This window comes from Mya arenaria, chromosome 2, assembly GCF_026914265.1.
Source record: "Mya arenaria isolate MELC-2E11 chromosome 2, ASM2691426v1".
Taxonomy (NCBI): Eukaryota; Metazoa; Mollusca; class Bivalvia; order Myida; family Myidae; genus Mya; species Mya arenaria.
The window spans coordinates 12057203-12084920 of record NC_069123.1 but is presented as its reverse complement, the minus strand read 5'-3'; the positions used below and the strand labels follow the sequence as shown (position 1 = coordinate 12084920).

At 41.1% G+C, this 27718-nt stretch overlaps 1 protein-coding gene and 1 long non-coding RNA gene across 2 annotated transcripts in view; both read right to left on the bottom strand.

Moving 5' to 3' along the window:
- The window catches only part of LOC128243127 (uncharacterized), a 135895-nt gene that overhangs the window by 27588 nt on the left and 80589 nt on the right, over positions 1-27718 (bottom strand). The gene's annotated exons all lie outside the window — the stretch shown is intronic.
- On the bottom strand, positions 19474-21790 carry LOC128243118 (uncharacterized). Its single transcript, XM_052960677.1, has 3 exons — positions 21635-21790; positions 21131-21294; positions 19474-20658 (listed from the first exon to the last, which is right to left on the bottom strand). Exon 3 carries the CDS (start codon positions 20543-20545, stop codon positions 19493-19495), a length of 1053 nt encoding a protein of 350 aa, XP_052816637.1. The 5' UTR covers positions 20546-20658; positions 21131-21294; positions 21635-21790; the 3' UTR covers positions 19474-19492.

Here is a 27718-nt window from a genome sequence, read left to right as displayed (position 1 = left end):
TGTTTTCTACTTTTTTGCATTGTTGTTAAATAATACTTATTACACTGCTGGCCTTTTTCTTTTTTTAATTGGAAATAAAGAATATGAACGGACTGACCCATAATACTTGTATACCCAGGCTACAGTTGAAATATACATCAGCTATTATAGGAGTCCTTTGGACTAAGTGGTGAAGGCATCAGTTTTCTGTTTTTTCTTGCCTGTTCTGCAGTGGGTTTGCACCCCAATACAGCCAGATTATTCTAAATACTTTATTTGTTGCTGTTTTTCTGCAATTTTGGTTTCAAAGAGTCAAATAATTATAAAATAAGTCTTCAGGTACATTTAAATTGATCCAAAAGCAGAAGTGAGTCCCTTTAAGTACTTTAAGTACTTTAATACTACAAAAACTTTGTTTTATAAAAGTTTGAAAAAAAACAAACTAAGAAAATGTAATCAAATTGGAATTTTAAACGTAACTTTAATGGACAAAATTTAAAATATTTCTCACACATTAAAGTTTTCTTGTCTTAATACTATAACCATACAGGCATATTTGCTACCAATAGACAGAGCTTCAACTAAGCAATAACTAACTATTCAATTATTTGTATGGTTGGTTTGATTTCTTCGGCACATTTGAGTTTGGTTGGCCCTCAACTACAGACTCTCTCTCAACATCATTCCAAGAGAGCAAACTTGTAACTACAGACTCTCTCTCAACATCATTCCAAGAGAGCGAACTTGTACAAGTTAATAAAACTTCCTTCACAATGTTGTAGAATAAATAAATTTTAACTTGAGCATGCTCAATCTTCTAACATTGTGCACAAAACAGTTATTTCACCGAAAATCCTTGTTATTGAGATAATCTTCTGTGCAGTGTTTTATTTCAATAGCTCAGAGACAGGTTACAAACAGTGACAAAAAAACCCAATAAGAATTATAAAACAAGAATGTACCTTGTTGTGTTTTTTGACTTTGGTCTTGCATGCTGGTCTCAATCTCAGTGGAAGTTTTGTGAAACTCAAGTAGGCCACTGCCATCATAATTTCCATTTTAATTTGCCGCAGCTGTAGCTCCAGCCTGTAATACATTTTAAAACAAATTAATAAAATCCTAAAATAAATAAAAATGGAGGTGCATTAAACCTAAAGGTAAGTGATCAAGGAGCTTGAGTGAAAAATACTCATATTTAAAGCTGCAGTCTCACAGGTTGACAACATATTTCACTTTTTGTCTTGGAATGAGCCAATTTCGGCACATTGTCTGAAAACCAGTGATACAGAGCTGCTGACAAAAAAAAAGTTGGTACATTGTAAGTAGTGTAAGTATTATGTACAAGGAATGTCGTATAGTGTAAGTATTATGTACGAGGAATGTCATATAGTGTAAGTATTATGTACGAGGAATGTCGTATAGTGTAAGTATTGTGTACCAGGAATGTCGGTACAGTGTAAGTATTATGTACGAGGAATGTCGGTACAGTGTAAGTATTATGTACCAGGTTTGTTGATTAACTGTGTAGACAATTTAGAAGTTTAAAAGCTGCACTCTCACAGATTGATTTTTTTGACAACTTTGATTATATTTGGTCATTAACATACATAGGGACATACATCAATATTGTCTAAGTTTAATATAGTTTTAAATTAGTTTTGTTCAACACAAAGAAAATGATTTACAATGAACAGACCCATGTGAGTGGGGCAGGTCATATTCATGCATCTGAAGAGGATGACCTTTTAAAATTTGGCAATTAAAGTGTCTGCTATTTAATAAAAGCTAAAGTGACATCCCTCAAAAATTAAACATTCAAGACATGTTGTAAAAACTACACAAGCCTATAAGCCTTGCACTGGTGAACTGCTTTCTTGGTTTTATTAAATTCAAATTTTATATAGACAGGCTTGTTCAAATAATGTGATGCCAAGCACAGGTGTACACATAATATTTTGGTATTGTTTCATGAAGGAAAGAGCTTCTGGCATAAATCATTATCTGCATGTTTTGGAGAGTGTAAAGGCTTCCGTTAAAGTTTAAAGTATATTACTCCCTAGATTAGATATTGGCTAATACTTCCAAAATTGATTCTATGGATGTACAGAAACTTCCATAATTTTGAAGAAAACTTCCACAGTTGAGAGCTTGGAATTTAAAAATATCAACACCTGGTGTCAATATTACTTTGATGGTCACAATTTGAATCAGGCTTCAAGAAGTATGTATTTTAATAATATAAATCTCTGATTATGGCAACTTGCAAATTATTTGATTTTTTACTACAAGCTGAAAACTGCGAGAGACCTAAACTTCCAAATTTCAGTAAAGACTTCAAGTAATGATTGACAGGAAGTTAATACTTCCAGTTTCAAAGTCTTAAATAAACACTCTTTAATACTCCCAAATTAGATTTACTACAATTAATTCTTTGTTTTAATATCCCACAAAGGATGAATAAATGTTGAAAACAATTGTTCTTAAGAATGATACTGAGTTTAATTTGTAATAAATGTGCATAAAATTAAAAGACTGTATTTCTACCCTATGCCACTATAGTAGATCACAGTAGATCTTTTAACTATCACCAATCATTTAATATTTTTGCAATTTTCTGTTATAAAATACAGGGTTACAAACTTACTTATCAGTAATAAATATTGTACATAAATGCATTTTTTAGTAAGTCGTTAATGGTTTATCAGTAAAAATTTATGTTTGTTTACATGTGTATATATTGATTTTGATTAAAAGTGTCACTTTAATGAAAGCCCTGGAGCGTTATCTAGAGAAATCACAGGAGTGGTAAGGATCATGCATGTCAGAAAACAAAAACATAATTTAAAAATATTCAAAAGTGGGTGTTATTTACTTGGCACTTAATATCACTATTTTCAATTCTAGCTTATCAACATATACTGCAGAATGAAAAAGAGAAGATAAATCATAAAGAATCACAATAATCGTTACATACTTTTGAATATCGAGTTCTCTGCATCTGTATCCCAATAGGAGGGAGCATCAGTTTTCTCCTCCACCAATACAGGAAATGGTCCTGTTAAAAAGGACAAAAAAGGGTTAACATAATTATATATCAAACTGACTGAAAAAGGTTGACTTAAAACAAGCACAGCACACAGGAGCTTGTAATGTTATACAGTCATTCGGTCTTAGTCAGCAAAATACAACCAGGTTTCTGTTACAAAATCAAGCTTCTTTATTGTGGTTTTGCTCTGAAAACACATATACAAGACAACTAGATTTAGCCACTCAGATATATTTTTTTACATTTAGTAAATATTTTCAATACCTTTTTTCAAATATAATTATGTGGAAAGTGTCGGTCGGGTCAAGAAGCTTAAAATTCCAGTTGTAATGAAGTATGATGGCACAGGAAAAGTCCGGAAACAGACAGTGATATATCGGACAACTCATTTTTTATACAACGGCTGACATGGCGTTATTTGTACTTAACACTTAAATTTTGGTGTTGTTATAAATATTCCTTTTCAAAAAAATCCGAAAAGAAAAATGCAAGAATCTGTTGATGGAGAATATATTGCGCCATATATATTTGACAGTTTTAATGCTTTCTACACAAGGATAGTCCATTTTGCAACCAAACACTCACAATTAATAAATATGACTTAATAAAAATGAAAAAACCAATATACACTTAAAAATGTCAATACGACAAAACAAACATGAATAATCCGATATACTCTTTAAAAATTGTCATCCAGCACCACATTCATGAACTCATTTCTACAATGAAAGCTTTGCTAACAATCAATCATTTTAAGCTTTAGGGCCATGGGTGCAGGCATTGTCAAGTTATCACACAGACAAGCTTTTTGCGTTCAAGGTAACTGTGACATTGACCTTTGACCCGATGACCCCTTCCACATATATTAAAAGGTGTCATCTACAGTTAAGGCCCAACCCCCAAGTCAAATGTGATGATCATAGGTCCAGGCTTTGTTGAGATATCTCTGGGAGAAGCTTTGTTAACCTTTTTGTGATCTTTGACCCAATGAAATCAAAATCAAGAGGAATCATGAGACTGCTGGTCAGGCCCAACCTTCATGCCAATTTGATGGTCCAGGAATTGTTGTGTTTGACTTCAAGGTCACTGTGACCTTTGACCTTTGACTTGAAGACCCCCAAAATCAATAGGGGTCATCTACTGGTCAGACCCCACCTCCAAGTCAAGATTGAGGGCCATGGGTGCAGGCATTGTCAAATTGCCAATCGGACAACCATGTATCATTAAAGGTCACTGTGACCTTAACCTTTGACCCGATGACCCCAGCCTCCATGTAAATTTTGACGACCATAGGTCTAGGCATTGTTGATTAATCACTCGGACAAGCTTTAAAATCCTTTTACCATTTAAGGTCACTGTGACCTTGACCTTTGACCCGATGACCTCATATTCCTCTACTGGTCATGCCCTATCTCCATGTCAAGTTTGATGACCATATGTCAAGGAATTGTTGAGTTATCACCCCGACAAGCTTTGGTCTACCGATGGACGGACGGACGGATCGACCGACCGACCGACATGTTCAAAGCAATATATATATACCCCTCTTATTCGAAGGGGGGCATAAATATCAATGAGTAGGTGTGCAAACTAAATTGTTTGAAGTCAGTAATTAAGCTAAGTGTGAACCCTTTGAAGTCAGTTATTAAGATAAGTGTGAACACTAATCTTTCTACGAAGGATTATTGCACATTGTGATAATTTAGATGCCCAATCATCTCTAATTAATAAGTCTTTAATATGTGCAAATTATATTTTATATTTTAAAACATTTTAATTATCAACAAATGCTGTTGTTTGATTAGCAATTACTGGGTATGTAAATTTCATACAAATATCTTAAAAATATTATAACTTACCTTCAAATATACATTTAAATAAAAAGGAGTGGTGGCTATTTGACCAAATTGGGGCGTTTTGACCAAATTGGGGGCCTTTTAACCATTTTTTTCCAAGTGAGGGCTATTGACCAAAATGGGGCCTATTTGGCTCAATAGTCCAAGTAATTGTATGACGGAATTTTTTTACGATTTTTGATATGGCAAATCCTTCACGTACAAATTCTTTTGTATGTATGAAAAGTGGGTAGTTATTTGGGATTCCGGGTTAAGGCATATTGCGTCTATAAATTATCATAAAAACAAGAAATATTACCAGATAATGTTAATTTAAATTAGTTCCGTACACAAAAAAATATCCAACGAATAATTATGAGTTTGAACGGTTTTCTTCATTTCATTCTGTCAAAACATAGCAATATATACATGAAGGGCACCTGCAAGGCTTTAGGGCACATTTTTAAAACAATCGGATTCCGATGGCCAAGTTGTTATGATTGTACATGTATTTGTGAGGTCTATTTGAAGCTTGTCGGTGGTGGCAGCGTTATTACGATTGGGTTAAGTTGTTCCGCTTGGCATAATTGTTGTGTGTGTCAGTCAACCTACGTTTTATTTGAAAGGTAAATAATGTGTTAAAATCATGACATTTGTGTTTTAATGCATTAAATGCTTGTTTTGTGCAAAATAACTCTTCACTTACATGGTAAAATATGAATATAAACCTTTATGATCAATTTCAGCCATAAAACTCTACTTAATACACTTTCAGTATTTTTCAAAACACCCTTGTTTTTTTGTACCAACCAGTTTAGACGTACGGGATTGGAAGAATCCTGTATAACATGTCTATTATTTTAGACTATTTGCCTTAAAATGGCTAGTTGACCAGGTAGCTACAATAATGAGCGATCAGGGATACTTTTTTATTATTTTGACATTTCATGTGTATCCCTGTTGACCAGGTAGCTACAATAATGAGCGATCAGGGATACTTTTTTATTATTTTGACATTTCATGTGTATCCCTGTAACGCTACAACTCTCTACCATTTAACACTGGGCGAAACAATATATAGTAATATTATGCATCGATGTTGAATAATAATGATATAATTGTTCGAAATGTACCTGACAGTGATCTTAACTGGGTTGGATTTGTCGTTAGAGTCGTTATTTGCACATAAATATACTCTGGGTCACGAAATGAGCGTAGCAGTCCACCATTTTTATACATGTTGATTTTATCGAATAAATTTGTACCCATCCGTCAATGATTGTTAACCCTGTGCGCAGTCACAGTTATCCTCGCTTTTCTATGTATTGTGCAGAGCAACGCAACAGTGTTCAAAAATGGTGATACCTAATCATCATCATCATCATCATCATCATCACGAACATCATCATCATCATCATTCTGCAGTAGCATCAACAATATAACCATGTACATGAAAATTTCCTATGCTATATGAACTCTTTCTTTTTAACGTGTCCTTATATATATACTTCAACTATAACAATAACTTGAAAGATGTTTTAATAGTTATAAGATAAGTCTCAATGAAAAACGTACATACAAAAAAGTAATGGTTATCAGTCTGCCATAGTCTAAAAATCGTCAAAAGACTGGTTGAGGGCCATTTAGGTGGACTAGTTGACCAGGTACCGTTTTAATACAATGATTTTAATTCAGTTAGGGTTAGGGTTGAGGTTTTTATTTTTACGCATGTATAGAATTGAGATGTCAATATATTGTTTTGCATTAATTTGAGACGCGACACTATCACAAGATCATGATATCCGAATCTTTGTTCATCCGATCTCTAGGTACCTCTGCTCATGGTGTTTAAATAGGGAAGGTTTTGCTAAACATGATCATTGAACCGAATGTTTCGTTGATGCCTGTTAAATCACGTTCATCCACCGATGCGATATATTAGTAAGGGCTGCACACGACAACAATTATTCTTCGTCTTTTGCTGTTTTTGTTGTGTTTGGCATATGTTGCAGGCAACTACTTAGCAGTCCCGTGGTAGCAGACAACAGTTTACGGCGTTGGAAATGATCGTTTTATAATAAAAATATTTTGTATGCCCAGGTCGGGGATCCCAAATTTATTTATATACCATTTTCATACAAACTATTTTGACACCTGTGCTTCTTGAGTGACAATGTACTTACTTATGTAATAAACGCCAGAAAACGTTAACGATACAAACGGTTATACCTTCGAGATTAGCTCCCCCTTAGTAGCTATATGGGAGCGCGTTTTGTGTACGAAATGTCGCGAATTTGCGCGTACTTTGACGCTGTTGAAACCAGTCAAAAACTATCATCCCGCACACCCCAAGGGGTGCATCTTGAAGGGTTTAGCGTCCCCTACATGGAAAAATTGGTCCCAGCCTGATCACGTGTAGGGATGCTGAGATATCTTCGAGATTGCCAACCCCATTTTACGGCATTTTGTGCTGCATTTTAGTGTATAAAATAACGTTATAGGCGAATGGAAACGGTCACGTAATAACGCCAGAGATGCACCGACGTGCGCGTGACGTAGGGTATGGTGAGACGTAAATTTCAATACCAGAACCAAGCTCCTATCACTCTTGGTTCCGAAGATACCTTCGAGATTAGCTCCCCCTTAGTAGCTATATGGGAGCGCGTTTTGTGTACGAAATGTCGCGAATTTGCGCGTACTTTGACGCTGTTGAAACCAGTCAAAAACTATCATCCCGCACACCCCAAGGGGTGCATCTTGAAGGGTTTAGCGTCCCCTACATGGAAAAATTGGTCCCAGCCTGATCACGTGTAGGGATGCTGAGATATCTTCGAGATTGCCAACCCCATTTTACGGCATTTTGTGCTGCATTTTAGTGTATAAAATAACGTTATAGGCGAATGGAAACGGTCACGTAATAACGCCAGAGATGCACCGACGTGCGCGTGACGTAGGGTATGGTGAGACGTAAATTTCAATACCAGAACCAAGCTCCTATCACTCTTGGTTCCGAAGATACCTTCGAGATTAGCTCCCCCTTAGTAGCTATATGGGAGCGCGTTTTGTGTACGAAATGTCGCGAATTTGCGCGTACTTTGACGCTGTTGAAACCAGTCAAAAACTATCATCCCGCACACCCCAAGGGGTGCATCTTGAAGGGTTTAGCGTCCCCTACATGGAAAAATTGGTCCCAGCCTGATCACGTGTAGGGATGCTGAGATATCTTCGAGATTGCCAACCCCATTTTACGGCATTTTGTGCTGCATTTTAGTGTATAAAATAACGTTATAGGCGAATGGAAACGGTCACGTAATAACGCCAGAGATGCACCGACGTGCGCGTGACGTAGGGTATGGTGAGACGTAAATTTCAATACCAGAACCAAGCTCCTATCACTCTTGGTTCCGAAGATACCTTCGAGATTAGCTCCCCCTTAGTAGCTATATGGGAGCGCGTTTTGTGTACGAAATGTCGCGAATTTGCGCGTACTTTGACGCTGTTGAAACCAGTCAAAAACTATCATCCCGCACACCCCAAGGGGTGCATCTTGAAGGGTTTAGCGTCCCCTACATGGAAAAATTGGTCCCAGCCTGATCACGTGTAGGGATGCTGAGATATCTTCGAGATTGCCAACCCCATTTTACGGCATTTTGTGCTGCATTTTAGTGTATAAAATAACGTTATAGGCGAATGGAAACGGTCACGTAATAACGCCAGAGATGCACCGACGTGCGCGTGACGTAGGGTATGGTGAGACGTAAATTTCAATACCAGAACCAAGCTCCTATCACTCTTGGTTCCGAAGATACCTTCGAGATTAGCTCCCCCTTAGTAGCTATATGGGAGCGCGTTTTGTGTACGAAATGTCGCGAATTTGCGCGTACTTTGACGCTGTTGAAACCAGTCAAAAACTATCATCCCGCACACCCCAAGGGGTGCATCTTGAAGGGTTTAGCGTCCCCTACATGGAAAAATTGGTCCCAGCCTGATCACGTGTAGGGATGCTGAGATATCTTCGAGATTGCCAACCCCATTTTACGGCATTTTGTGCTGCATTTTAGTGTATAAAATAACGTTATAGGCGAATGGAAACGGTCACGTAATAACGCCAGAGATGCACCGACGTGCGCGTGACGTAGGGTATGGTGAGACGTAAATTTCAATACCAGAACCAAGCTCCTATCACTCTTGGTTCCGAAGATACCTTCGAGATTAGCTCCCCCTTAGTAGCTATATGGGAGCGCGTTTTGTGTACGAAATGTCGCGAATTTGCGCGTACTTTGACGCTGTTGAAACCAGTCAAAAACTATCATCCCGCACACCCCAAGGGGTGCATCTTGAAGGGTTTAGCGTCCCCTACATGGAAAAATTGGTCCCAGCCTGATCACGTGTAGGGATGCTGAGATATCTTCGAGATTGCCAACCCCATTTTACGGCATTTTGTGCTGCATTTTAGTGTATAAAATAACGTTATAGGCGAATGGAAACGGTCACGTAATAACGCCAGAGATGCACCGACGTGCGCGTGACGTAGGGTATGGTGAGACGTAAATTTCAATACCAGAACCAAGCTCCTATCACTCTTGGTTCCGAAGATACCTTCGAGATTAGCTCCCCCTTAGTAGCTATATGGGAGCGCGTTTTGTGTACGAAATGTCGCGAATTTGCGCGTACTTTGACGCTGTTGAAACCAGTCAAAAACTATCATCCCGCACACCCCAAGGGGTGCATCTTGAAGGGTTTAGCGTCCCCTACATGGAAAAATTGGTCCCAGCCTGATCACGTGTAGGGATGCTGAGATATCTTCGAGATTGCCAACCCCATTTTACGGCATTTTGTGCTGCATTTTAGTGTATAAAATAACGTTATAGGCGAATGGAAACGGTCACGTAATAACGCCAGAGATGCACCGACGTGCGCGTGACGTAGGGTATGGTGAGACGTAAATTTCAATACCAGAACCAAGCTCCTATCACTCTTGGTTCCGAAGATACCTTCGAGATTAGCTCCCCCTTAGTAGCTATATGGGAGCGCGTTTTGTGTACGAAATGTCGCGAATTTGCGCGTACTTTGACGCTGTTGAAACCAGTCAAAAACTATCATCCCGCACACCCCAAGGGGTGCATCTTGAAGGGTTTAGCGTCCCCTACATGGAAAAATTGGTCCCAGCCTGATCACGTGTAGGGATGCTGAGATATCTTCGAGATTGCCAACCCCATTTTACGGCATTTTGTGCTGCATTTTAGTGTATAAAATAACGTTATAGGCGAATGGAAACGGTCACGTAATAACGCCAGAGATGCACCGACGTGCGCGTGACGTAGGGTATGGTGAGACGTAAATTTCAATACCAGAACCAAGCTCCTATCACTCTTGGTTCCGAAGATACCTTCGAGATTAGCTCCCCCTTAGTAGCTATATGGGAGCGCGTTTTGTGTACGAAATGTCGCGAATTTGCGCGTACTTTGACGCTGTTGAAACCAGTCAAAAACTATCATCCCGCACACCCCAAGGGGTGCATCTTGAAGGGTTTAGCGTCCCCTACATGGAAAAATTGGTCCCAGCCTGATCACGTGTAGGGATGCTGAGATATCTTCGAGATTGCCAACCCCATTTTACGGCATTTTGTGCTGCATTTTAGTGTATAAAATAACGTTATAGGCGAATGGAAACTGTCACGTAATAAAGTCAGAGATGCACCGACGTGCGCGTGACGTAGGGTATGGTGAGACGTAAATTTCAATACCTGAACCAAGCTCCTATCACTCTTGGTTCCGAAGATACCTTCGAGATTAGCTCCCCCTTAGTAGCTATATGGGAGCGCGTTTTGTGTACGAAATGTCGCGAATTTGCGCGTACTTTGACGCTGTTGAAACCAGTCAAAAACTATCATCCCGCACACCCCAAGGGGTGCATCTTGAAGGGTTTAGCGTCCCCTACATGGAAAAATTGGTCCCAGCCTGATCACGTGTAGGGATGCTGAGATATCTTCGAGATTGCCAACCCCATTTTACGGCATTTTGTGCTGCATTTTAGTGTATAAAATAACGTTATAGGCGAATGGAAACTGTCACGTAATAACGTCAGAGATGCACCGACGTGCGCGTGACGTAGGGTATGGTGAGACGTAAATTTCAATACCAGAACCAAGCTCCTATCACTCTTGGTTCCGAAGATACCTTCGAGATTAGCTCCCCCTTAGTAGCTATATGGGAGCGCGTTTTGTGTACGAAATGTCGCGAATTTGCGCGTACTTTGACGCTGTTGAAACCAGTCAAAAACTATCATCCCGCACACCCCAAGGGGTGCATCTTGAAGGGTTTAGCGTCCCCTACATGGAAAAATTGGTCCCAGCCTGATCACGTGTAGGGATGCTGAGATATCTTCGAGATTGCCAACCCCATTTTACGGCATTTTGTGCTGCATTTTAGTGTATAAAATAACGTTATAGGCGAATGGAAACGGTCACGTAATAACGCCAGAGATGCACCGACGTGCGCGTGACGTAGGGTATGGTGAGACGTAAATTTCAATACCAGAACCAAGCTCCTATCACTCTTGGTTCCGAAGATACCTTCGAGATTAGCTCCCCCTTAGTAGCTATATGGGAGCGCGTTTTGTGTACGAAATGTCGCGAATTTGCGCGTACTTTGACGCTGTTGAAACCAGTCAAAAACTATCATCCCGCACACCCCAAGGGGTGCATCTTGAAGGGTTTAGCGTCCCCTACATGGAAAAATTGGTCCCAGCCTGATCACGTGTAGGGATGCTGAGATATCTTCGAGATTGCCAACCCCATTTTACGGCATTTTGTGCTGCATTTTAGTGTATAAAATAACGTTATAGGCGAATGGAAACGGTCACGTAATAACGCCAGCGATGCACCGACGTGCGCGTGACGTAGGGTATGGTGAGACGTAAATTTCAATACCAGAACCAAGCTCCTATCACTCTTGGTTCCGAAGATACCTTCGAGATTAGCTCCCCCTTAGTAGCTATATGGGAGCGCGTTTTGTGTACGAAATGTCGCGAATTTGCGCGTACTTTGACGCTGTTGAAACCAGTCAAAAACTATCATCCCGCACACCCCAAGGGGTGCATCTTGAAGGGTTTAGCGTCCCCTACATGGAAAAATTGGTCCCAGCCTGATCACGTGTAGGGATGCTGAGATATCTTCGAGATTGCCAACCCCATTTTACGGCATTTTGTGCTGCATTTTAGTGTATAAAATAACGTTATAGGCGAATGGAAACGGTCACGTAATAACGCCAGAGATGCACCGACGTGCGCGTGACGTAGGGTATGGTGAGACGTAAATTTCAATACCAGAACCAAGCTCCTATCACTCTTGGTTCCGAAGATACCTTCGAGATTAGCTCCCCCTTAGTAGCTATATGGGAGCGCGTTTTGTGTACGAAATGTCGCGAATTTGCGCGTACTTTGACGCTGTTGAAACCAGTCAAAAACTATCATCCCGCACACCCCAAGGGGTGCATCTTGAAGGGTTTAGCGTCCCCTACATGGAAAAATTGGTCCCAGCCTGATCACGTGTAGGGATGCTGAGATATCTTCGAGATTGCCAACCCCATTTTACGGCATTTTGTGCTGCATTTTAGTGTATAAAATAACGTTATAGGCGAATGGAAACGGTCACGTAATAACGCCAGAGATGCACCGACGTGCGCGTGACGTAGGGTATGGTGAGACGTAAATTTCAATACCAGAACCAAGCTCCTATCACTCTTGGTTCCGAAGATACCTTCGAGATTAGCTCCCCCTTAGTAGCTATATGGGAGCGCGTTTTGTGTACGAAATGTCGCGAATTTGCGCGTACTTTGACGCTGTTGAAACCAGTCAAAAACTATCATCCCGCACACCCCAAGGGGTGCATCTTGAAGGGTTTAGCGTCCCCTACATGGAAAAATTGGTCCCAGCCTGATCACGTGTAGGGATGCTGAGATATCTTCGAGATTGCCAACCCCATTTTACGGCATTTTGTGCTGCATTTTAGTGTATAAAATAACGTTATAGGCGAATGGAAACGGTCACGTAATAACGCCAGAGATGCACCGACGTGCGCGTGACGTAGGGTATGGTGAGACGTAAATTTCAATACCAGAACCAAGCTCCTATCACTCTTGGTTCCGAAGATACCTTCGAGATTAGCTCCCCCTTAGTAGCTATATGGGAGCGCGTTTTGTGTACGAAATGTCGCGAATTTGCGCGTACTTTGACGCTGTTGAAACCAGTCAAAAACTATCATCCCGCACACCCCAAGGGGTGCATCTTGAAGGGTTTAGCGTCCCCTACATGGAAAAATTGGTCCCAGCCTGATCACGTGTAGGGATGCTGAGATATCTTCGAGATTGCCAACCCCATTTTACGGCATTTTGTGCTGCATTTTAGTGTATAAAATAACGTTATAGGCGAATGGAAACGGTCACGTAATAACGACAGAGATGCACCGACGTGCGCGTGACGTAGGGTATGGTGAGACGTAAATTTCAATACCAGAACCAAGCTCCTATCACTCTTGGTTCCGAAGATACCTTCGAGATTAGCTCCCCCTTAGTAGCTATATGGGAGCGCGTTTTGTGTACGAAATGTCGCGAATTTGCGCGTACTTTGACGCTGTTGAAACCAGTCAAAAACTATCATCCCGCACACCCCAAGGGGTGCATCTTGAAGGGTTTAGCGTCCCCTACATGGAAAAATTGGTCCCAGCCTGATCACGTGTAGGGATGCTGAGATATCTTCGAGATTGCCAACCCCATTTTACGGCATTTTGTGCTGCATTTTAGTGTATAAAATAACGTTATAGGCGAATGGAAACGGTCACGTAATAACGCCAGAGATGCACCGACGTGCGCGTGACGTAGGGTATGGTGAGACGTAAATTTCAATACCAGAACCAAGCTCCTATCACTCTTGGTTCCGAAGATACCTTCGAGATTAGCTCCCCCTTAGTAGCTATATGGGAGCGCGTTTTGTGTACGAAATGTCGCGAATTTGCGCGTACTTTGACGCTGTTGAAACCAGTCAAAAACTATCATCCCGCACACCCCAAGGGGTGCATCTTGAAGGGTTTAGCGTCCCCTACATGGAAAAATTGGTCCCAGCCTGATCACGTGTAGGGATGCTGAGATATCTTCGAGATTGCCAACCCCATTTTACGGCATTTTGTGCTGCATTTTAGTGTATAAAATAACGTTATAGGCGAATGGAAACTGTCACGTAATAACGTCAGAAATGCACCGACGTGCTCGTGACGTAGGGTATGGTGAGACGTAAATTTCAATACCAGAACCAAGCTCCTATCACTCTTGGTTCCGAAGATACCTTCGAGATTAGCTCCCCCTTAGTAGCTATATGGGAGCGCGTTTTGTGTACGAAATGTCGCGAATTTGCGCGTACTTTGACGCTGTTGAAACCAGTCAAAAACTATCATCCCGCACACCCCAAGGGGTGCATCTTGAAGGGTTTAGCGTCCCCTACATGGAAAAATTGGTCCCAGCCTGATCACGTGTAGGGATGCTGAGATATCTTCGAGATTGCCAACCCCATTTTACGGCATTTTGTGCTGCATTTTAGTGTATAAAATAACGTTATAGGCGAATGGAAACTGTCACGTAATAACGTCAGAGATGCACCGACGTGCGCGTGACGTAGGGTATGGTGAGACGTAAATTTCAATACCAGAACCAAGCTCCTATCACTCTTGGTTCCGAAGATACCTTCGAGATTAGCTCCCCCTTAGTAGCTATATGGGAGCGCGTTTTGTGTACGAAATGTCGCGAATTTGCGCGTACTTTGACGCTGTTGAAACCAGTCAAAAACTATCATCCCGCACACCCCAAGGGGTGCATCTTGAAGGGTTTAGCGTCCCCTACATGGAAAAATTGGTCCCAGCCTGATCACGTGTAGGGATGCTGAGATATCTTCGAGATTGCCAACCCCATTTTACGGCATTTTGTGCTGCATTTTAGTGTATAAAATAACGTTATAGGCGAATGGAAACGGTCACGTAATAACGCCAGAGATGCACCGACGTGCGCGTGACGTAGGGTATGGTGAGACGTAAATTTCAATACCAGAACCAAGCTCCTATCACTCTTGGTTCCGAAGATACCTTCGAGATTAGCTCCCCCTTAGTAGCTATATGGGAGCGCGTTTTGTGTACGAAATGTCGCGAATTTGCGCGTACTTTGACGCTGTTGAAACCAGTCAAAAACTATCATCCCGCACACCCCAAGGGGTGCATCTTGAAGGGTTTAGCGTCCCCTACATGGAAAAATTGGTCCCAGCCTGATCACGTGTAGGGATGCTGAGATATCTTCGAGATTGCCAACCCCATTTTACGGCATTTTGTGCTGCATTTTAGTGTATAAAATAACGTTATAGGCGAATGGAAACGGTCACGTAATAACGCCAGAGATGCACCGACGTGCGCGTGACGTAGGGTATGGTGAGACGTAAATTTCAATACCAGAACCAAGCTCCTATCACTCTTGGTTCCGAAGATACCTTCGAGATTAGCTCCCCCTTAGTAGCTATATGGGAGCGCGTTTTGTGTACGAAATGTCGCGAATTTGCGCGTACTTTGACGCTGTTGAAACCAGTCAAAAACTATCATCCCGCACACCCCAAGGGGTGCATCTTGAAGGGTTTAGCGTCCCCTACATGGAAAAATTGGTCCCAGCCTGATCACGTGTAGGGATGCTGAGATATCTTCGAGATTGCCAACCCCATTTTACGGCATTTTGTGCTGCATTTTAGTGTATAAAATAACGTTATTGTCCTTTCCGATAACTCGATTATCTTTCCCTGAATACTCTTCAAGTGGGCATGCGCAAAAAGCGGAAATTTACTTCCGGGGACTACACAAACCAGGAAGTAAACAGCAACAAGTGAAAATGGAAAGTAAAGATTCAAAACTAATAAAGAAAACGGGCAGGAAAACCCCTAAGTACTGTTGTATTTGTAAAGGAATTTACAGAGGAAAGGTTATTGATGGGAGAAAAGTGTCATTGCACCGTTTTCCTCAGAACAAACGTTTAAAACGTGTGTGGGTGCAGCGATGTAAAACGGTCATGAGATCGTTCCAGTGGAATGAACACAGACGATTGTGTAGTGAGCATTTTGTTGGCTTCAGAGGACCTTCATTCCAGCATACACTTCCATCTATGTTTCCAACTGAGACTGGTGCTACCAAAACCTTCCAGCCAACGGTATTTTTTATTTCTTATATTAGTTTAAGTTCTTCCTTACATGCACCTCAAAATGAATTATGTTATATCAACGGTGCTTAAAAACAATGTCACAGCACTTATTTGTAAATTTTGTAATTTAAGAAATGATTAAAGAATTGTTTTCAAATACAGCCTGGAAAAATGTGTACCATATAGCCTGGCAGATTTTGTACTAAAACATTTATCTTATACAGTTTCATTTGCAATTTCAGCTCCTTGATGAAGACGTAGGTGATGATGATGATGGTGATACGGTCAATGACGATTTAGACCTAGAACTGTCAAATGATGATAGTATACAGCCACAACTGTCATTTGTATCCCCTTCCGGGCATGCCATTGATACCTCTGTCCACCTGCATGATTACTGCATGGGACCAGTACTACAGCCACAGAATCAGTCCTTTAGGTATTGTTCAATATATATATATATTGCTTCTTGTGCTATGAAATCGATCTGATAAGTTAATTACTTCTGATCATTTTTCTTCATTCTTTAACAAAAATAGGAAAATTTAAGTGTTTGTAAATGTTTAAGGCCAAAAAAACAAACATTTGGTTAGGGTTACCAGACTGTACATGTAAGATGTGGTAAATGGGTACATGATCAATTTGTATATGTTTCAGATGTTGTGACACACAGACTGAGAACAACTGTGCAGTGATGGAAGTACAAACTGAAGAAAGTTTCCTGGGAAAAACAGCAGACTTCAGTTCACAAACAGAACATTCTACTAGAGACTTTGGTGTACAATGTCAGCTACCTATGCTCACATATGATGACGTAAAATACAATGACGATTTGGTCAGTTTTTACACCGGAATCCCTAATCGAGTTGTGTTTGAAGCTTTGTTTGATGAAATCAAGGATGAAGCTGAAGTGCGGACATCAAGGCGGAAACTTAACTATAAAGATTCAGATGGAGGACGGCCAAGAACTCTAAGTGTTCTGGATGAATTTTTCATGGTGCTGATGCGCCTACGTCTAGGTCTGTTATTTGAAGATCTAGGTACTAGGTTTTGCATATCCACTTCACAATGTAGTGACATTGTTGAAAGATGGATCAACTATTTACATGTACAATTATCCTTTCTTGTTCAATGGCCATCTCGTGAGGTAGTGAAAAATAACATGCCTGAACAATTTAAAGAGAAATATTCTAACACTAGAATTATTATCGACTGCACTGAAATTTACAGTGAAACATCCAGTTCTCTTTCTTTGAAAAGTTTAATGTACAGTGATTACAAGTCTCACATGACTCATAAGATTTTGGTGGGTATAAGCCCAAATGGTGTTGTAACTTTTGTTTCTGACTGTTGGGTGGGCTGTACCAGTGACAAGAAACTCACAGAAAAATGTGGACTCTTGGACTTGCTTGAAGAAGGAGACGCCATAATGGTTGATAAGGGTTTCACTATTACAGACCTTACTACTCCAAGAGGCATTCATCTCATTATTCCACCATTTAAACAGAAAGGAAAACAATTCTCTAAACGTGAGGTTCTCCTTACAAAAGATATTGCAAGTTTACGAATACATGTTGAAAGGCAAATGGAGAGAATCAAGAACTTTCGAATATTGCATGGCAATATTCCTATAACACAGTCAAGGAGAATTTCTAAAGTGTTCAAAATATGCACATATTTGACAAATCTATGGCCACCACTTGTTCAATAATAACTCATGTGTCAATGAAAGCGTTTGTATATATCAAGCATTAGATTTAGGGATAAAAACTTGTATACTTCTAACTAGAACAATGAAATTACAATTTTGTTTTAAAATCATTTTTTCGAGCAAGTTATATGATAACATATGAGATTACACATTTGATTCAGGTTTGACAAAAATGGATAAGGAAATATGCTCATGTGAATGGATTTCAAGATTTGATTTGAAACATGTATGCATTAACTGATCAATTTATTGATATAATTTTTTGTTTGTGAAACATCTGCTTTGTATTTTGTGGTTTTATTATTTGTAACATTTCTAAGAATAAAAGTCAAAGATCACTTATTAAGTTTGGCTCTGAAATGAGGTTTTTTTTATTTGCCATGTGTAATTGATCTACCACGTACTTCAAATCATTAGTATTGAATTGCTTAAAGGATTTTTCAGTATGAACCATTTTCATATCAGTTTCATAATTGAACTAAGTGGAAATAAGAATAGGCAAGAGTGCCATAGATCAAACTGAAATGCCCGACAAATGTTAACTTTAAGATACATTAGATTAAAAAAACTAGCCCCATGCTAAATATGTCCCAATGTTTAAAGGGACTGTACACCAGATTGGCACCAATAAAGTTTTTTTCTGTAACAAATCTCAGGACAAATTATTTAATAAAATGTTTTACTCTTCTGATATGATAATGGTAAAGAAATACCAAAATGTAAAAGAAAATTGAGCTATGGATTGAACTAGTGTCACCAAAATAGCTGTCCAGTGTTGTATCCACTTTGCTACGAAGGCTTATCCGAAACCATATGAATGCTTAAGCTAATATACCTTACTTGGTTATATCCAATGATATCATCAACTAGCAAATCACGCATAAGAATGAATTCTACTAGGTATACATACCCAGTAAAAAAAAATTAATGGAGAAATATGGAAAAAATAATGCGAAAATAAATTAATTGTATACTACGGTATGTGGTACTTCAGTTAGTTAGTTTCAATGCATTGTACACATTGATACCAAGTTTATGTCAGTTTTTGACAAGTTTCTTTTTTTTTTTCGATATTTCATCACATGGTGTATAGCCCCTTTAAGTTTTGCACCCTGCAAACATAAGAAAGTAACACTCATTTGTTGTTTTTAATTAGCAAGTCAGAAAAGGAGAACAACTCGACAGTCTTGAGTTATGGGCCGTGCAGTAGCTACATGCAAACCAATATTCAATTGAACATCTTCAATTGTTTTAGAGTAAAACTCAGCTACTTCTTTAAACAATGGCAATATAAACGCTATCACTATCCTGCACACAAAATGCAATAATAACACACTTGAAAGGTTAAACATATGTCCATTTATTAAGCTCAGAAATACATCCCTGAAAACTAGATAAATGGAAAGGAAAAGTAGAAAAGGTCAAACATAAAACAAGGAAATAATTAAAGTAGATTTACAGCATCGCATAATCACAATATGTTGACAAAAGTACACATACTTTCAAAATACTGCCCAAAATTTAGATTTACAACTTTTTTATTCATGGTTTCAAATTATAGTAACAATACAGCCATTTTGGAGTTTCATTTTGAATATAGTTATGAAAATAACTGAAAGCAAACAAGATATTCACATAAATTGCCATTATTGATCATTCAAATGTACATGTATAAACAACACATAACTAGACGATGTACAAATCAATTGAACAGACTCATTCCCCTTTTAACACGTTGTGCGTACAGTTCAGGAATGTATGATTCAAGGCAAAATCTGTCAAGTTGACACAACATTTTCAGCCAAAATGATTCACAAAATGCAATTCTCTGTATAGAAAGACCTACACATGTCCAAACTACAAAATCACACCATTTCCTCCCGGTGATTCCCATCTGCCCTTGGACCTGGTAGTAATATTTGTGTGTTTCCTTGAGTAACACCTTGCCATTCTCTAACTGACAAAAAAAATCATTGTCTTCACAGCATTCCTCAGGCGTTTGCATCCTCCATTTCTTAGAGGCAGGACACTTAATCTCAACCAGACCAACACTTTCTGTACAATGTGAACAGAACACAAGCCCATCTGGACTGGCACCAAGGTAGGGTCTGTCGGCACATACAACTAGACCACTGTCTTTAACTGCTAGTCCTTTGTGGTCAGTTTGCATTGCTTTCGCATACATTCTCTTTGCAGCCTTCTCATGTTTAATTCCATATTCTGTGTACTTGCTTGTGAAATTGGAATACAACATCTGCCGCAGGAGTCCGTCAGGTTCAGTTGATTCTTTCCTACGACAGATGCTGCCAAAGTTTGAAGCTGTTAGGCGTTCTTTTCTGGCCTCTTGCCATTTCCCACTTTTTTGGCCCCTTGTTAAGATTTCAGTTAATTGAATTTCTTCAGCGCTTTGCTTCAAAGAGTCAAAATGATCCAAAAACACTGTCTTACTAGAACTGTCCCTCAAGTTTACACTATCATGGTAGTTGAATGGCACAGAATGTAACACAGGGAGATCTGGTTCATTTTCAGTTGTTTCAATTTCAAAGTTTTTTAACCAGCCTACATTCAACTTCGAACCAACCAGTTTCTGCCTAAATCTGTCAATGTTAACAGTGCATCCATTGATAGAGTTCAGTTCATGGTTTTTGTTTACAGAAACTTTACGTACTGACACGTTGTACAGTTTCTTCTTTGAGAACATAAGATCTTCAGATTTCCTAGGCGACAGCTTACGTTTCCGTGGTGCAGACAGCATGCTGAAGTTGTTCCAGGCACAGGGTTTGGATGTTGGAGCAAGGGTTTTTTTTACGCGTCAGGTCTTCAAGTCCATACAGCAGGGCACCAATATGGTTGCAGCATTCACCTTCACTAGATGAAAATAAAAAAATTCATTTACATGTGTGCCTTTTTACTTGTTATACTTACATGTATATTCCAAAACATTAAAGTTTGAAAATGGAGGTGAATACACAGTATTTTACACTTAGTATTTCCTGGTAGGCCATGAACATACAAAACACAAACAGTGCCATAAGTAAACACCAACACGGTGAAGGGAGTTCATTGAATCAATACATAAGCTCGCCTGTTCTTTCATTCAGAAAAAAATAGCAAAACTCAGCTAACCATGAAAGCCAAAATTATGACAGTTATAACATGTGCTTTTTTGTCTCTTGTAACAAGTGTACCAAGTTTGATAAGAAGATATGAAATAGTTTGAAGAATGCCCCAAGTTTAAGTATTTGATAATACTGACAAAATAGCCTAGCGTGTGTGGGTTTGACACCTTTCATCAATGCAGATCAGAGACTTTGATTTATCACAAATTAATTCAACTTACCCAGCTGGACAGTTGCAGAACGCGGAGTGTATGCAGCCAGTCACTTTCGACAGAAGGATCCAGGGTTGGTACTCTGGTGACTTTCTTTTGTCTGCAGTTGGAAATGATGGCAGCACGGAAGCTTGAACATAACAGTGGCTGCACTCTTCGCTTATGAGATGGACCTGAAGAATAAATTATAAATAATATTTTAATTTAAATGACAATAAATAAACAACATACATCATAGAACATATGAAAATTGTACAAAATACATTATTTTTTTTAAAATTAAGATAAGTATATAGTCAGTGTGGTTCGACACATACATGTGCTTGCATCCACCACACCCCCCTTAATTGTGGCTAGCCCCGCCTACATAAAAATGTTGAGTACATTTTTCACACCAAATTATTTTTATGTCCAAGTCAAAATAGTCCCCTTGAGCTAATTATATAACTAGATGAAGTAAACATGGCAGAAAAAACAGCCTCAGACTTATTATAAACTCACTATTTGACATACCTCAACTTTCTGTACATGTCCGTCCACATAATAAGTCCTCGCCTTCAATTGACGTTTCGAGTCTCTTTTCAGTACAATGTAGTTGTATATATCCTTTTCCTCTACAGCAGGAAACAGATCAATAGTGGACTTCCATGCCTTCAGTGTTGATGGCGGTGGAAGACCCTCGCCACATGGGAGGATAAAGCGTTCGGTTGCTCTTCTCTCTCTTTCTTCCCGATCTCTCTCCTCCAGCACGCGTTTGTCAGTTATAGAAAGTCTATATGCGCCTTTTATCCTCTCAATCAATTCGCATTTAAGACCTGATACATTCAATTTCCGGTTCGCAAGGTATCTTTTCAAATCGACGACCTTAAATGGTGTCAACTCATTGTTATTCATACACGCCCCAGTGATCTCATTGTCTACGTCGGCCATCTTGCAAAATGTATTCCCCGGAAGTAGGAAATGGAGTAGCCTCCCTTAGAAATCAGGGGAAGTAACCAAGTTATCGGAAAGGACAATAGGCGAATGGAAACGGTCACGTAATAACGCCAGAGATGCACCGACGTGCGCGTGACGTAGGGTATGGTGAGACGTAAATTTCAATACCAGAACCAAGCTCCTATCACTCTTGGTTCCGAAGATACCTTCGAGATTAGCTCCCCCTTAGTAGCTATATGGGAGCGCGTTTTGTGTACGAAATGTCGCGAATTTGCGCGTACTTTGACGCTGTTGAAACCAGTCAAAAACTATCATCCCGCACACCCCAAGGGGTGCATCTTGAAGGGTTTAGCGTCCCCTACATGGAAAAATTGGTCCCAGCCTGATCACGTGTAGGGATGCTGAGATATCTTCGAGATTGCCAACCCCATTTTACGGCATTTTGTGCTGCATTTTAGTGTATAAAATAACGTTATAGGCGAATGGAAACGGTCACGTAATAACGCCAGAGATGCACCGACGTGCGCGTGACGTAGGGTATGGTGAGACGTAAATTTCAATACCAGAACCAAGCTCCTATCACTCTTGGTTCCGAAGATACCTTCGAGATTAGCTCCCCCTTAGTAGCTATATGGGAGCGCGTTTTGTGTACGAAATGTCGCGAATTTGCGCGTACTTTGACGCTGTTGAAACCAGTCAAAAACTATCATCCCGCACACCCCAAGGGGTGCATCTTGAAGGGTTTAGCGTCCCCTACATGGAAAAATTGGTCCCAGCCTGATCACGTGTAGGGATGCTGAGATATCTTCGAGATTGCCAACCCCATTTTACGGCATTTTGTGCTGCATTTTAGTGTATAAAATAACGTTATAGGCGAATGGAAACGGTCACGTAATAACGCCAGAGATGCACCGACGTGCGCGTGACGTAGGGTATGGTGAGACGTAAATTTCAATACCAGAACCAAGCTCCTATCACTCTTGGTTCCGAAGATACCTTCGAGATTAGCTCCCCCTTAGTAGCTATATGGGAGCGCGTTTTGTGTACGAAATGTCGCGAATTTGCGCGTACTTTGACGCTGTTGAAACCAGTCAAAAACTATCATCCCGCACACCCCAAGGGGTGCATCTTGAAGGGTTTAGCGTCCCCTACATGGAAAAATTGGTCCCAGCCTGATCACGTGTAGGGATGCTGAGATATCTTCGAGATTGCCAACCCCATTTTACGGCATTTTGTGCTGCATTTTAGTGTATAAAATAACGTTATAGGCGAATGGAAACGGTCACGTAATAACGCCAGAGATGCACCGACGTGCGCGTGACGTAGGGTATGGTGAGACGTAAATTTCAATACCAGAACCAAGCTCCTATCACTCTTGGTTCCGAAGATACCTTCGAGATTAGCTCCCCCTTAGTAGCTATATGGGAGCGCGTTTTGTGTACGAAATGTCGCGAATTTGCGCGTACTTTGACGCTGTTGAAACCAGTCAAAAACTATCATCCCGCACACCCCAAGGGGTGCATCTTGAAGGGTTTAGCGTCCCCTACATGGAAAAATTGGTCCCAGCCTGATCACGTGTAGGGATGCTGAGATATCTTCGAGATTGCCAACCCCATTTTACGGCATTTTGTGCTGCATTTTAGTGTATAAAATAACGTTATAGGCGAATGGAAACGGTCACGTAATAACGCCAGAGATGCACCGACGTGCGCGTGACGTAGGGTATGGTGAGACGTAAATTTCAATACCAGAACCAAGCTCCTATCACTCTTGGTTCCGAAGATACCTTCGAGATTAGCTCCCCCTTAGTAGCTATATGGGAGCGCGTTTTGTGTACGAAATGTCGCGAATTTGCGCGTACTTTGACGCTGTTGAAACCAGTCAAAAACTATCATCCCGCACACCCCAAGGGGTGCATCTTGAAGGGTTTAGCGTCCCCTACATGGAAAAATTGGTCCCAGCCTGATCACGTGTAGGGATGCTGAGATATCTTCGAGATTGCCAACCCCATTTTACGGCATTTTGTGCTGCATTTTAGTGTATAAAATAACGTTATAGGCGAATGGAAACGGTCACGTAATAACGCCAGAGATGCACCGACGTGCGCGTGACGTAGGGTATGGTGAGACGTAAATTTCAATACCAGAACCAAGCTCCTATCACTCTTGGTTCCGAAGATACCTTCGAGATTAGCTCCCCCTTAGTAGCTATATGGGAGCGCGTTTTGTGTACGAAATGTCGCGAATTTGCGCGTACTTTGACGCTGTTGAAACCAGTCAAAAACTATCATCCCGCACACCCCAAGGGGTGCATCTTGAAGGGTTTAGCGTCCCCTACATGGAAAAATTGGTCCCAGCCTGATCACGTGTAGGGATGCTGAGATATCTTCGAGATTGCCAACCCCATTTTACGGCATTTTGTGCTGCATTTTAGTGTATAAAATAACGTTATAGGCGAATGGAAACTGTCACGTAATAACGCCAGAGATGCACCGACGTGCGCGTGACGTAGGGTATGGTGAGACGTAAATTTCAATACCAGAACCAAGCTCCTATCACTCTTGGTTCCGAAGATACCTTCGAGATTAGCTCCCCCTTAGTAGCTATATGGGAGCGCGTTTTGTGTACGAAATGTCGCGAATTTGCGCGTACTTTGACGCTGTTGAAACCAGTCAAAAACTATCATCCCGCACACCCCAAGGGGTGCATCTTGAAGGGTTTAGCGTCCCCTACATGGAAAAATTGGTCCCAGCCTGATCACGTGTAGGGATGCTGAGATATCTTCGAGATTGCCAACCCCATTTTACGGCATTTTGTGCTGCATTTTAGTGTATAAAATAACGTTATAGGCGAATGGAAACGGTCACGTAATAACGCCAGAGATGCACCGACGTGCGCGTGACGTAGGGTATGGTGAGACGTAAATTTCAATACCAGAACCAAGCTCCTATCACTCTTGGTTCCGAAGATACCTTCGAGATTAGCTCCCCCTTAGTAGCTATATGGGAGCGCGTTTTGTGTACGAAATGTCGCGAATTTGCGCGTACTTTGACGCTGTTGAAACCAGTCAAAAACTATCATCCCGCACACCCCAAGGGGTGCATCTTGAAGGGTTTAGCGTCCCCTACATGGAAAAATTGGTCCCAGCCTGATCACGTGTAGGGATGCTGAGATATCTTCGAGATTGCCAACCCCATTTTACGGCATTTTGTGCTGCATTTTAGTGTATAAAATAACGTTATAGGCGAATGGAAACGGTCACGTAATAACGACAGCGACGCACCGACGTGCGCGTGACGTAGGGTATGGTGAGACGTAAATTTCAATACCAGAACCAAGCTCCTATCACTCTTGGTTCCGAAGATACCTTCGAGATTAGCTCCCCCTTAGTAGCTATATGGGAGCGCGTTTTGTGTACGAAATGTCGCGAATTTGCGCGTACTTTGACGCTGTTGAAACCAGTCAAAAACTATCATCCCGCACACCCCAAGGGGTGCATCTTGAAGGGTTTAGCGTCCCCTACATGGAAAAATTGGTCCCAGCCTGATCACGTGTAGGGATGCTGAGATATCTTCGAGATTGCCAACCCCATTTTACGGCATTTTGTGCTGCATTTTAGTGTATAAAATAACGTTATAGGCGAATGGAAACGGTCACGTAATAACGACAGCGACGCACCGACGTGCGCGTGACGTAGGGTATGGTGAGACGTAAATTTCAATACCAGAACCAAGCTCCTATCACTCTTGGTTCCGAAGATACCTTCGAGATTAGCTCCCCCTTAGTAGCTATATGGGAGCGCGTTTTGTGTACGAAATGTCGCGAATTTGCGCGTACTTTGACGCTGTTGAAACCAGTCAAAAACTATCATCCCGCACACCCCAAGGGGTGCATCTTGAAGGGTTTAGCGTCCCCTACATGGAAAAATTGGTCCCAGCCTGATCACGTGTAGGGATGCTGAGATATCTTCGAGATTGCCAACCCCATTTTACGGCATTTTGTGCTGCATTTTAGTGTATAAAATAACGTTATAGGCGAATGGAAACGGTCACGTAATAACGACAGCGACGCACCGACGTGCGCGTGACGTAGGGTATGGTGAGACGTAAATTTCAATACCAGAACCAAGCTCCTATCACTCTTGGTTCCGAAGATACCTTCGAGATTAGCTCCCCCTTAGTAGCTATATGGGAGCGCGTTTTGTGTACGAAATGTCGCGAATTTGCGCGTACTTTGACGCTGTTGAAACCAGTCAAAAACTATCATCCCGCACACCCCAAGGGGTGCATCTTGAAGGGTTTAGCGTCCCCTACATGGAAAAATTGGTCCCAGCCTGATCACGTGTAGGGATGCTGAGATATCTTCGAGATTGCCAACCCCATTTTACGGCATTTTGTGCTGCATTTTAGTGTATAAAATAACGTTATAGGCGAATGGAAACGGTCACGTAATAACGACAGCGACGCACCGACGTGCGCGTGACGTAGGGTATGGTGAGACGTAAATTTCAATACCAGAACCAAGCTCCTATCACTCTTGGTTCCGAAGATACCTTCGAGATTAGCTCCCCCTTAGTAGCTATATGGGAGCGCGTTTTGTGTACGAAATGTCGCGAATTTGCGCGTACTTTGACGCTGTTGAAACCAGTCAAAAACTATCATCCCGCACACCCCAAGGGGTGCATCTTGAAGGGTTTAGCGTCCCCTACATGGAAAAATTGGTCCCAGCCTGATCACGTGTAGGGATGCTGAGATATCTTCGAGATTGCCAACCCCATTTTACGGCATTTTGTGCTGCATTTTAGTGTATAAAATAACGTTATAGGCGAATGGAAACGGTCACGTAATAACGACAGCGACGCACCGACGTGCGCGTGACGTAGGGTATGGTGAGACGTAAATTTCAATACCAGAACCAAGCTCCTATCACTCTTGGTTCCGAAGATACCTTCGAGATTAGCTCCCCCTTAGTAGCTATATGGGAGCGCGTTTTGTGTACGAAATGTCGCGAATTTGCGCGTACTTTGACGCTGTTGAAACCAGTCAAAAACTATCATCCCGCACACCCCAAGGGGTGCATCTTGAAGGGTTTAGCGTCCCCTACATGGAAAAATTGGTCCCAGCCTGATCACGTGTAGGGATGCTGAGATATCTTCGAGATTGCCAACCCCATTTTACGGCATTTTGTGCTGCATTTTAGTGTATAAAATAACGTTATAGGCGAATGGAAACGGTCACGTAATAACGCCAGAGATGCACCGACGTGCGCGTGACGTAGGGTATGGTGAGACGTAAATTTCAATACCAGAACCAAGCTCCTATCACTCTTGGTTTCGAAGATACCTTCGAGATTAGCTCCCCCTTAGTAGCTATATGGGAGCGCGTTTTGTGTACGAAATGTCGCGAATTTGCGCGTACTTTGACGCTGTTGAAACCAGTCAAAAACTATCATCCCGCACACCCCAAGGGTGCATCTTGAAGGGTTTAGCGTCCCCTACATGGAAAAATTGGTCCCAGCCTGATCACGTGTAGGGATGCTGAGATATCTCGAGATTGCCAACCCCATTTTACGGCATTTGTGTGCTGCATTTTAGTGTATAAAATAACGTTATAGGCGAATGGAAACGGTCACGTAATAACGCCAGAGATGCACCGACGTGCGC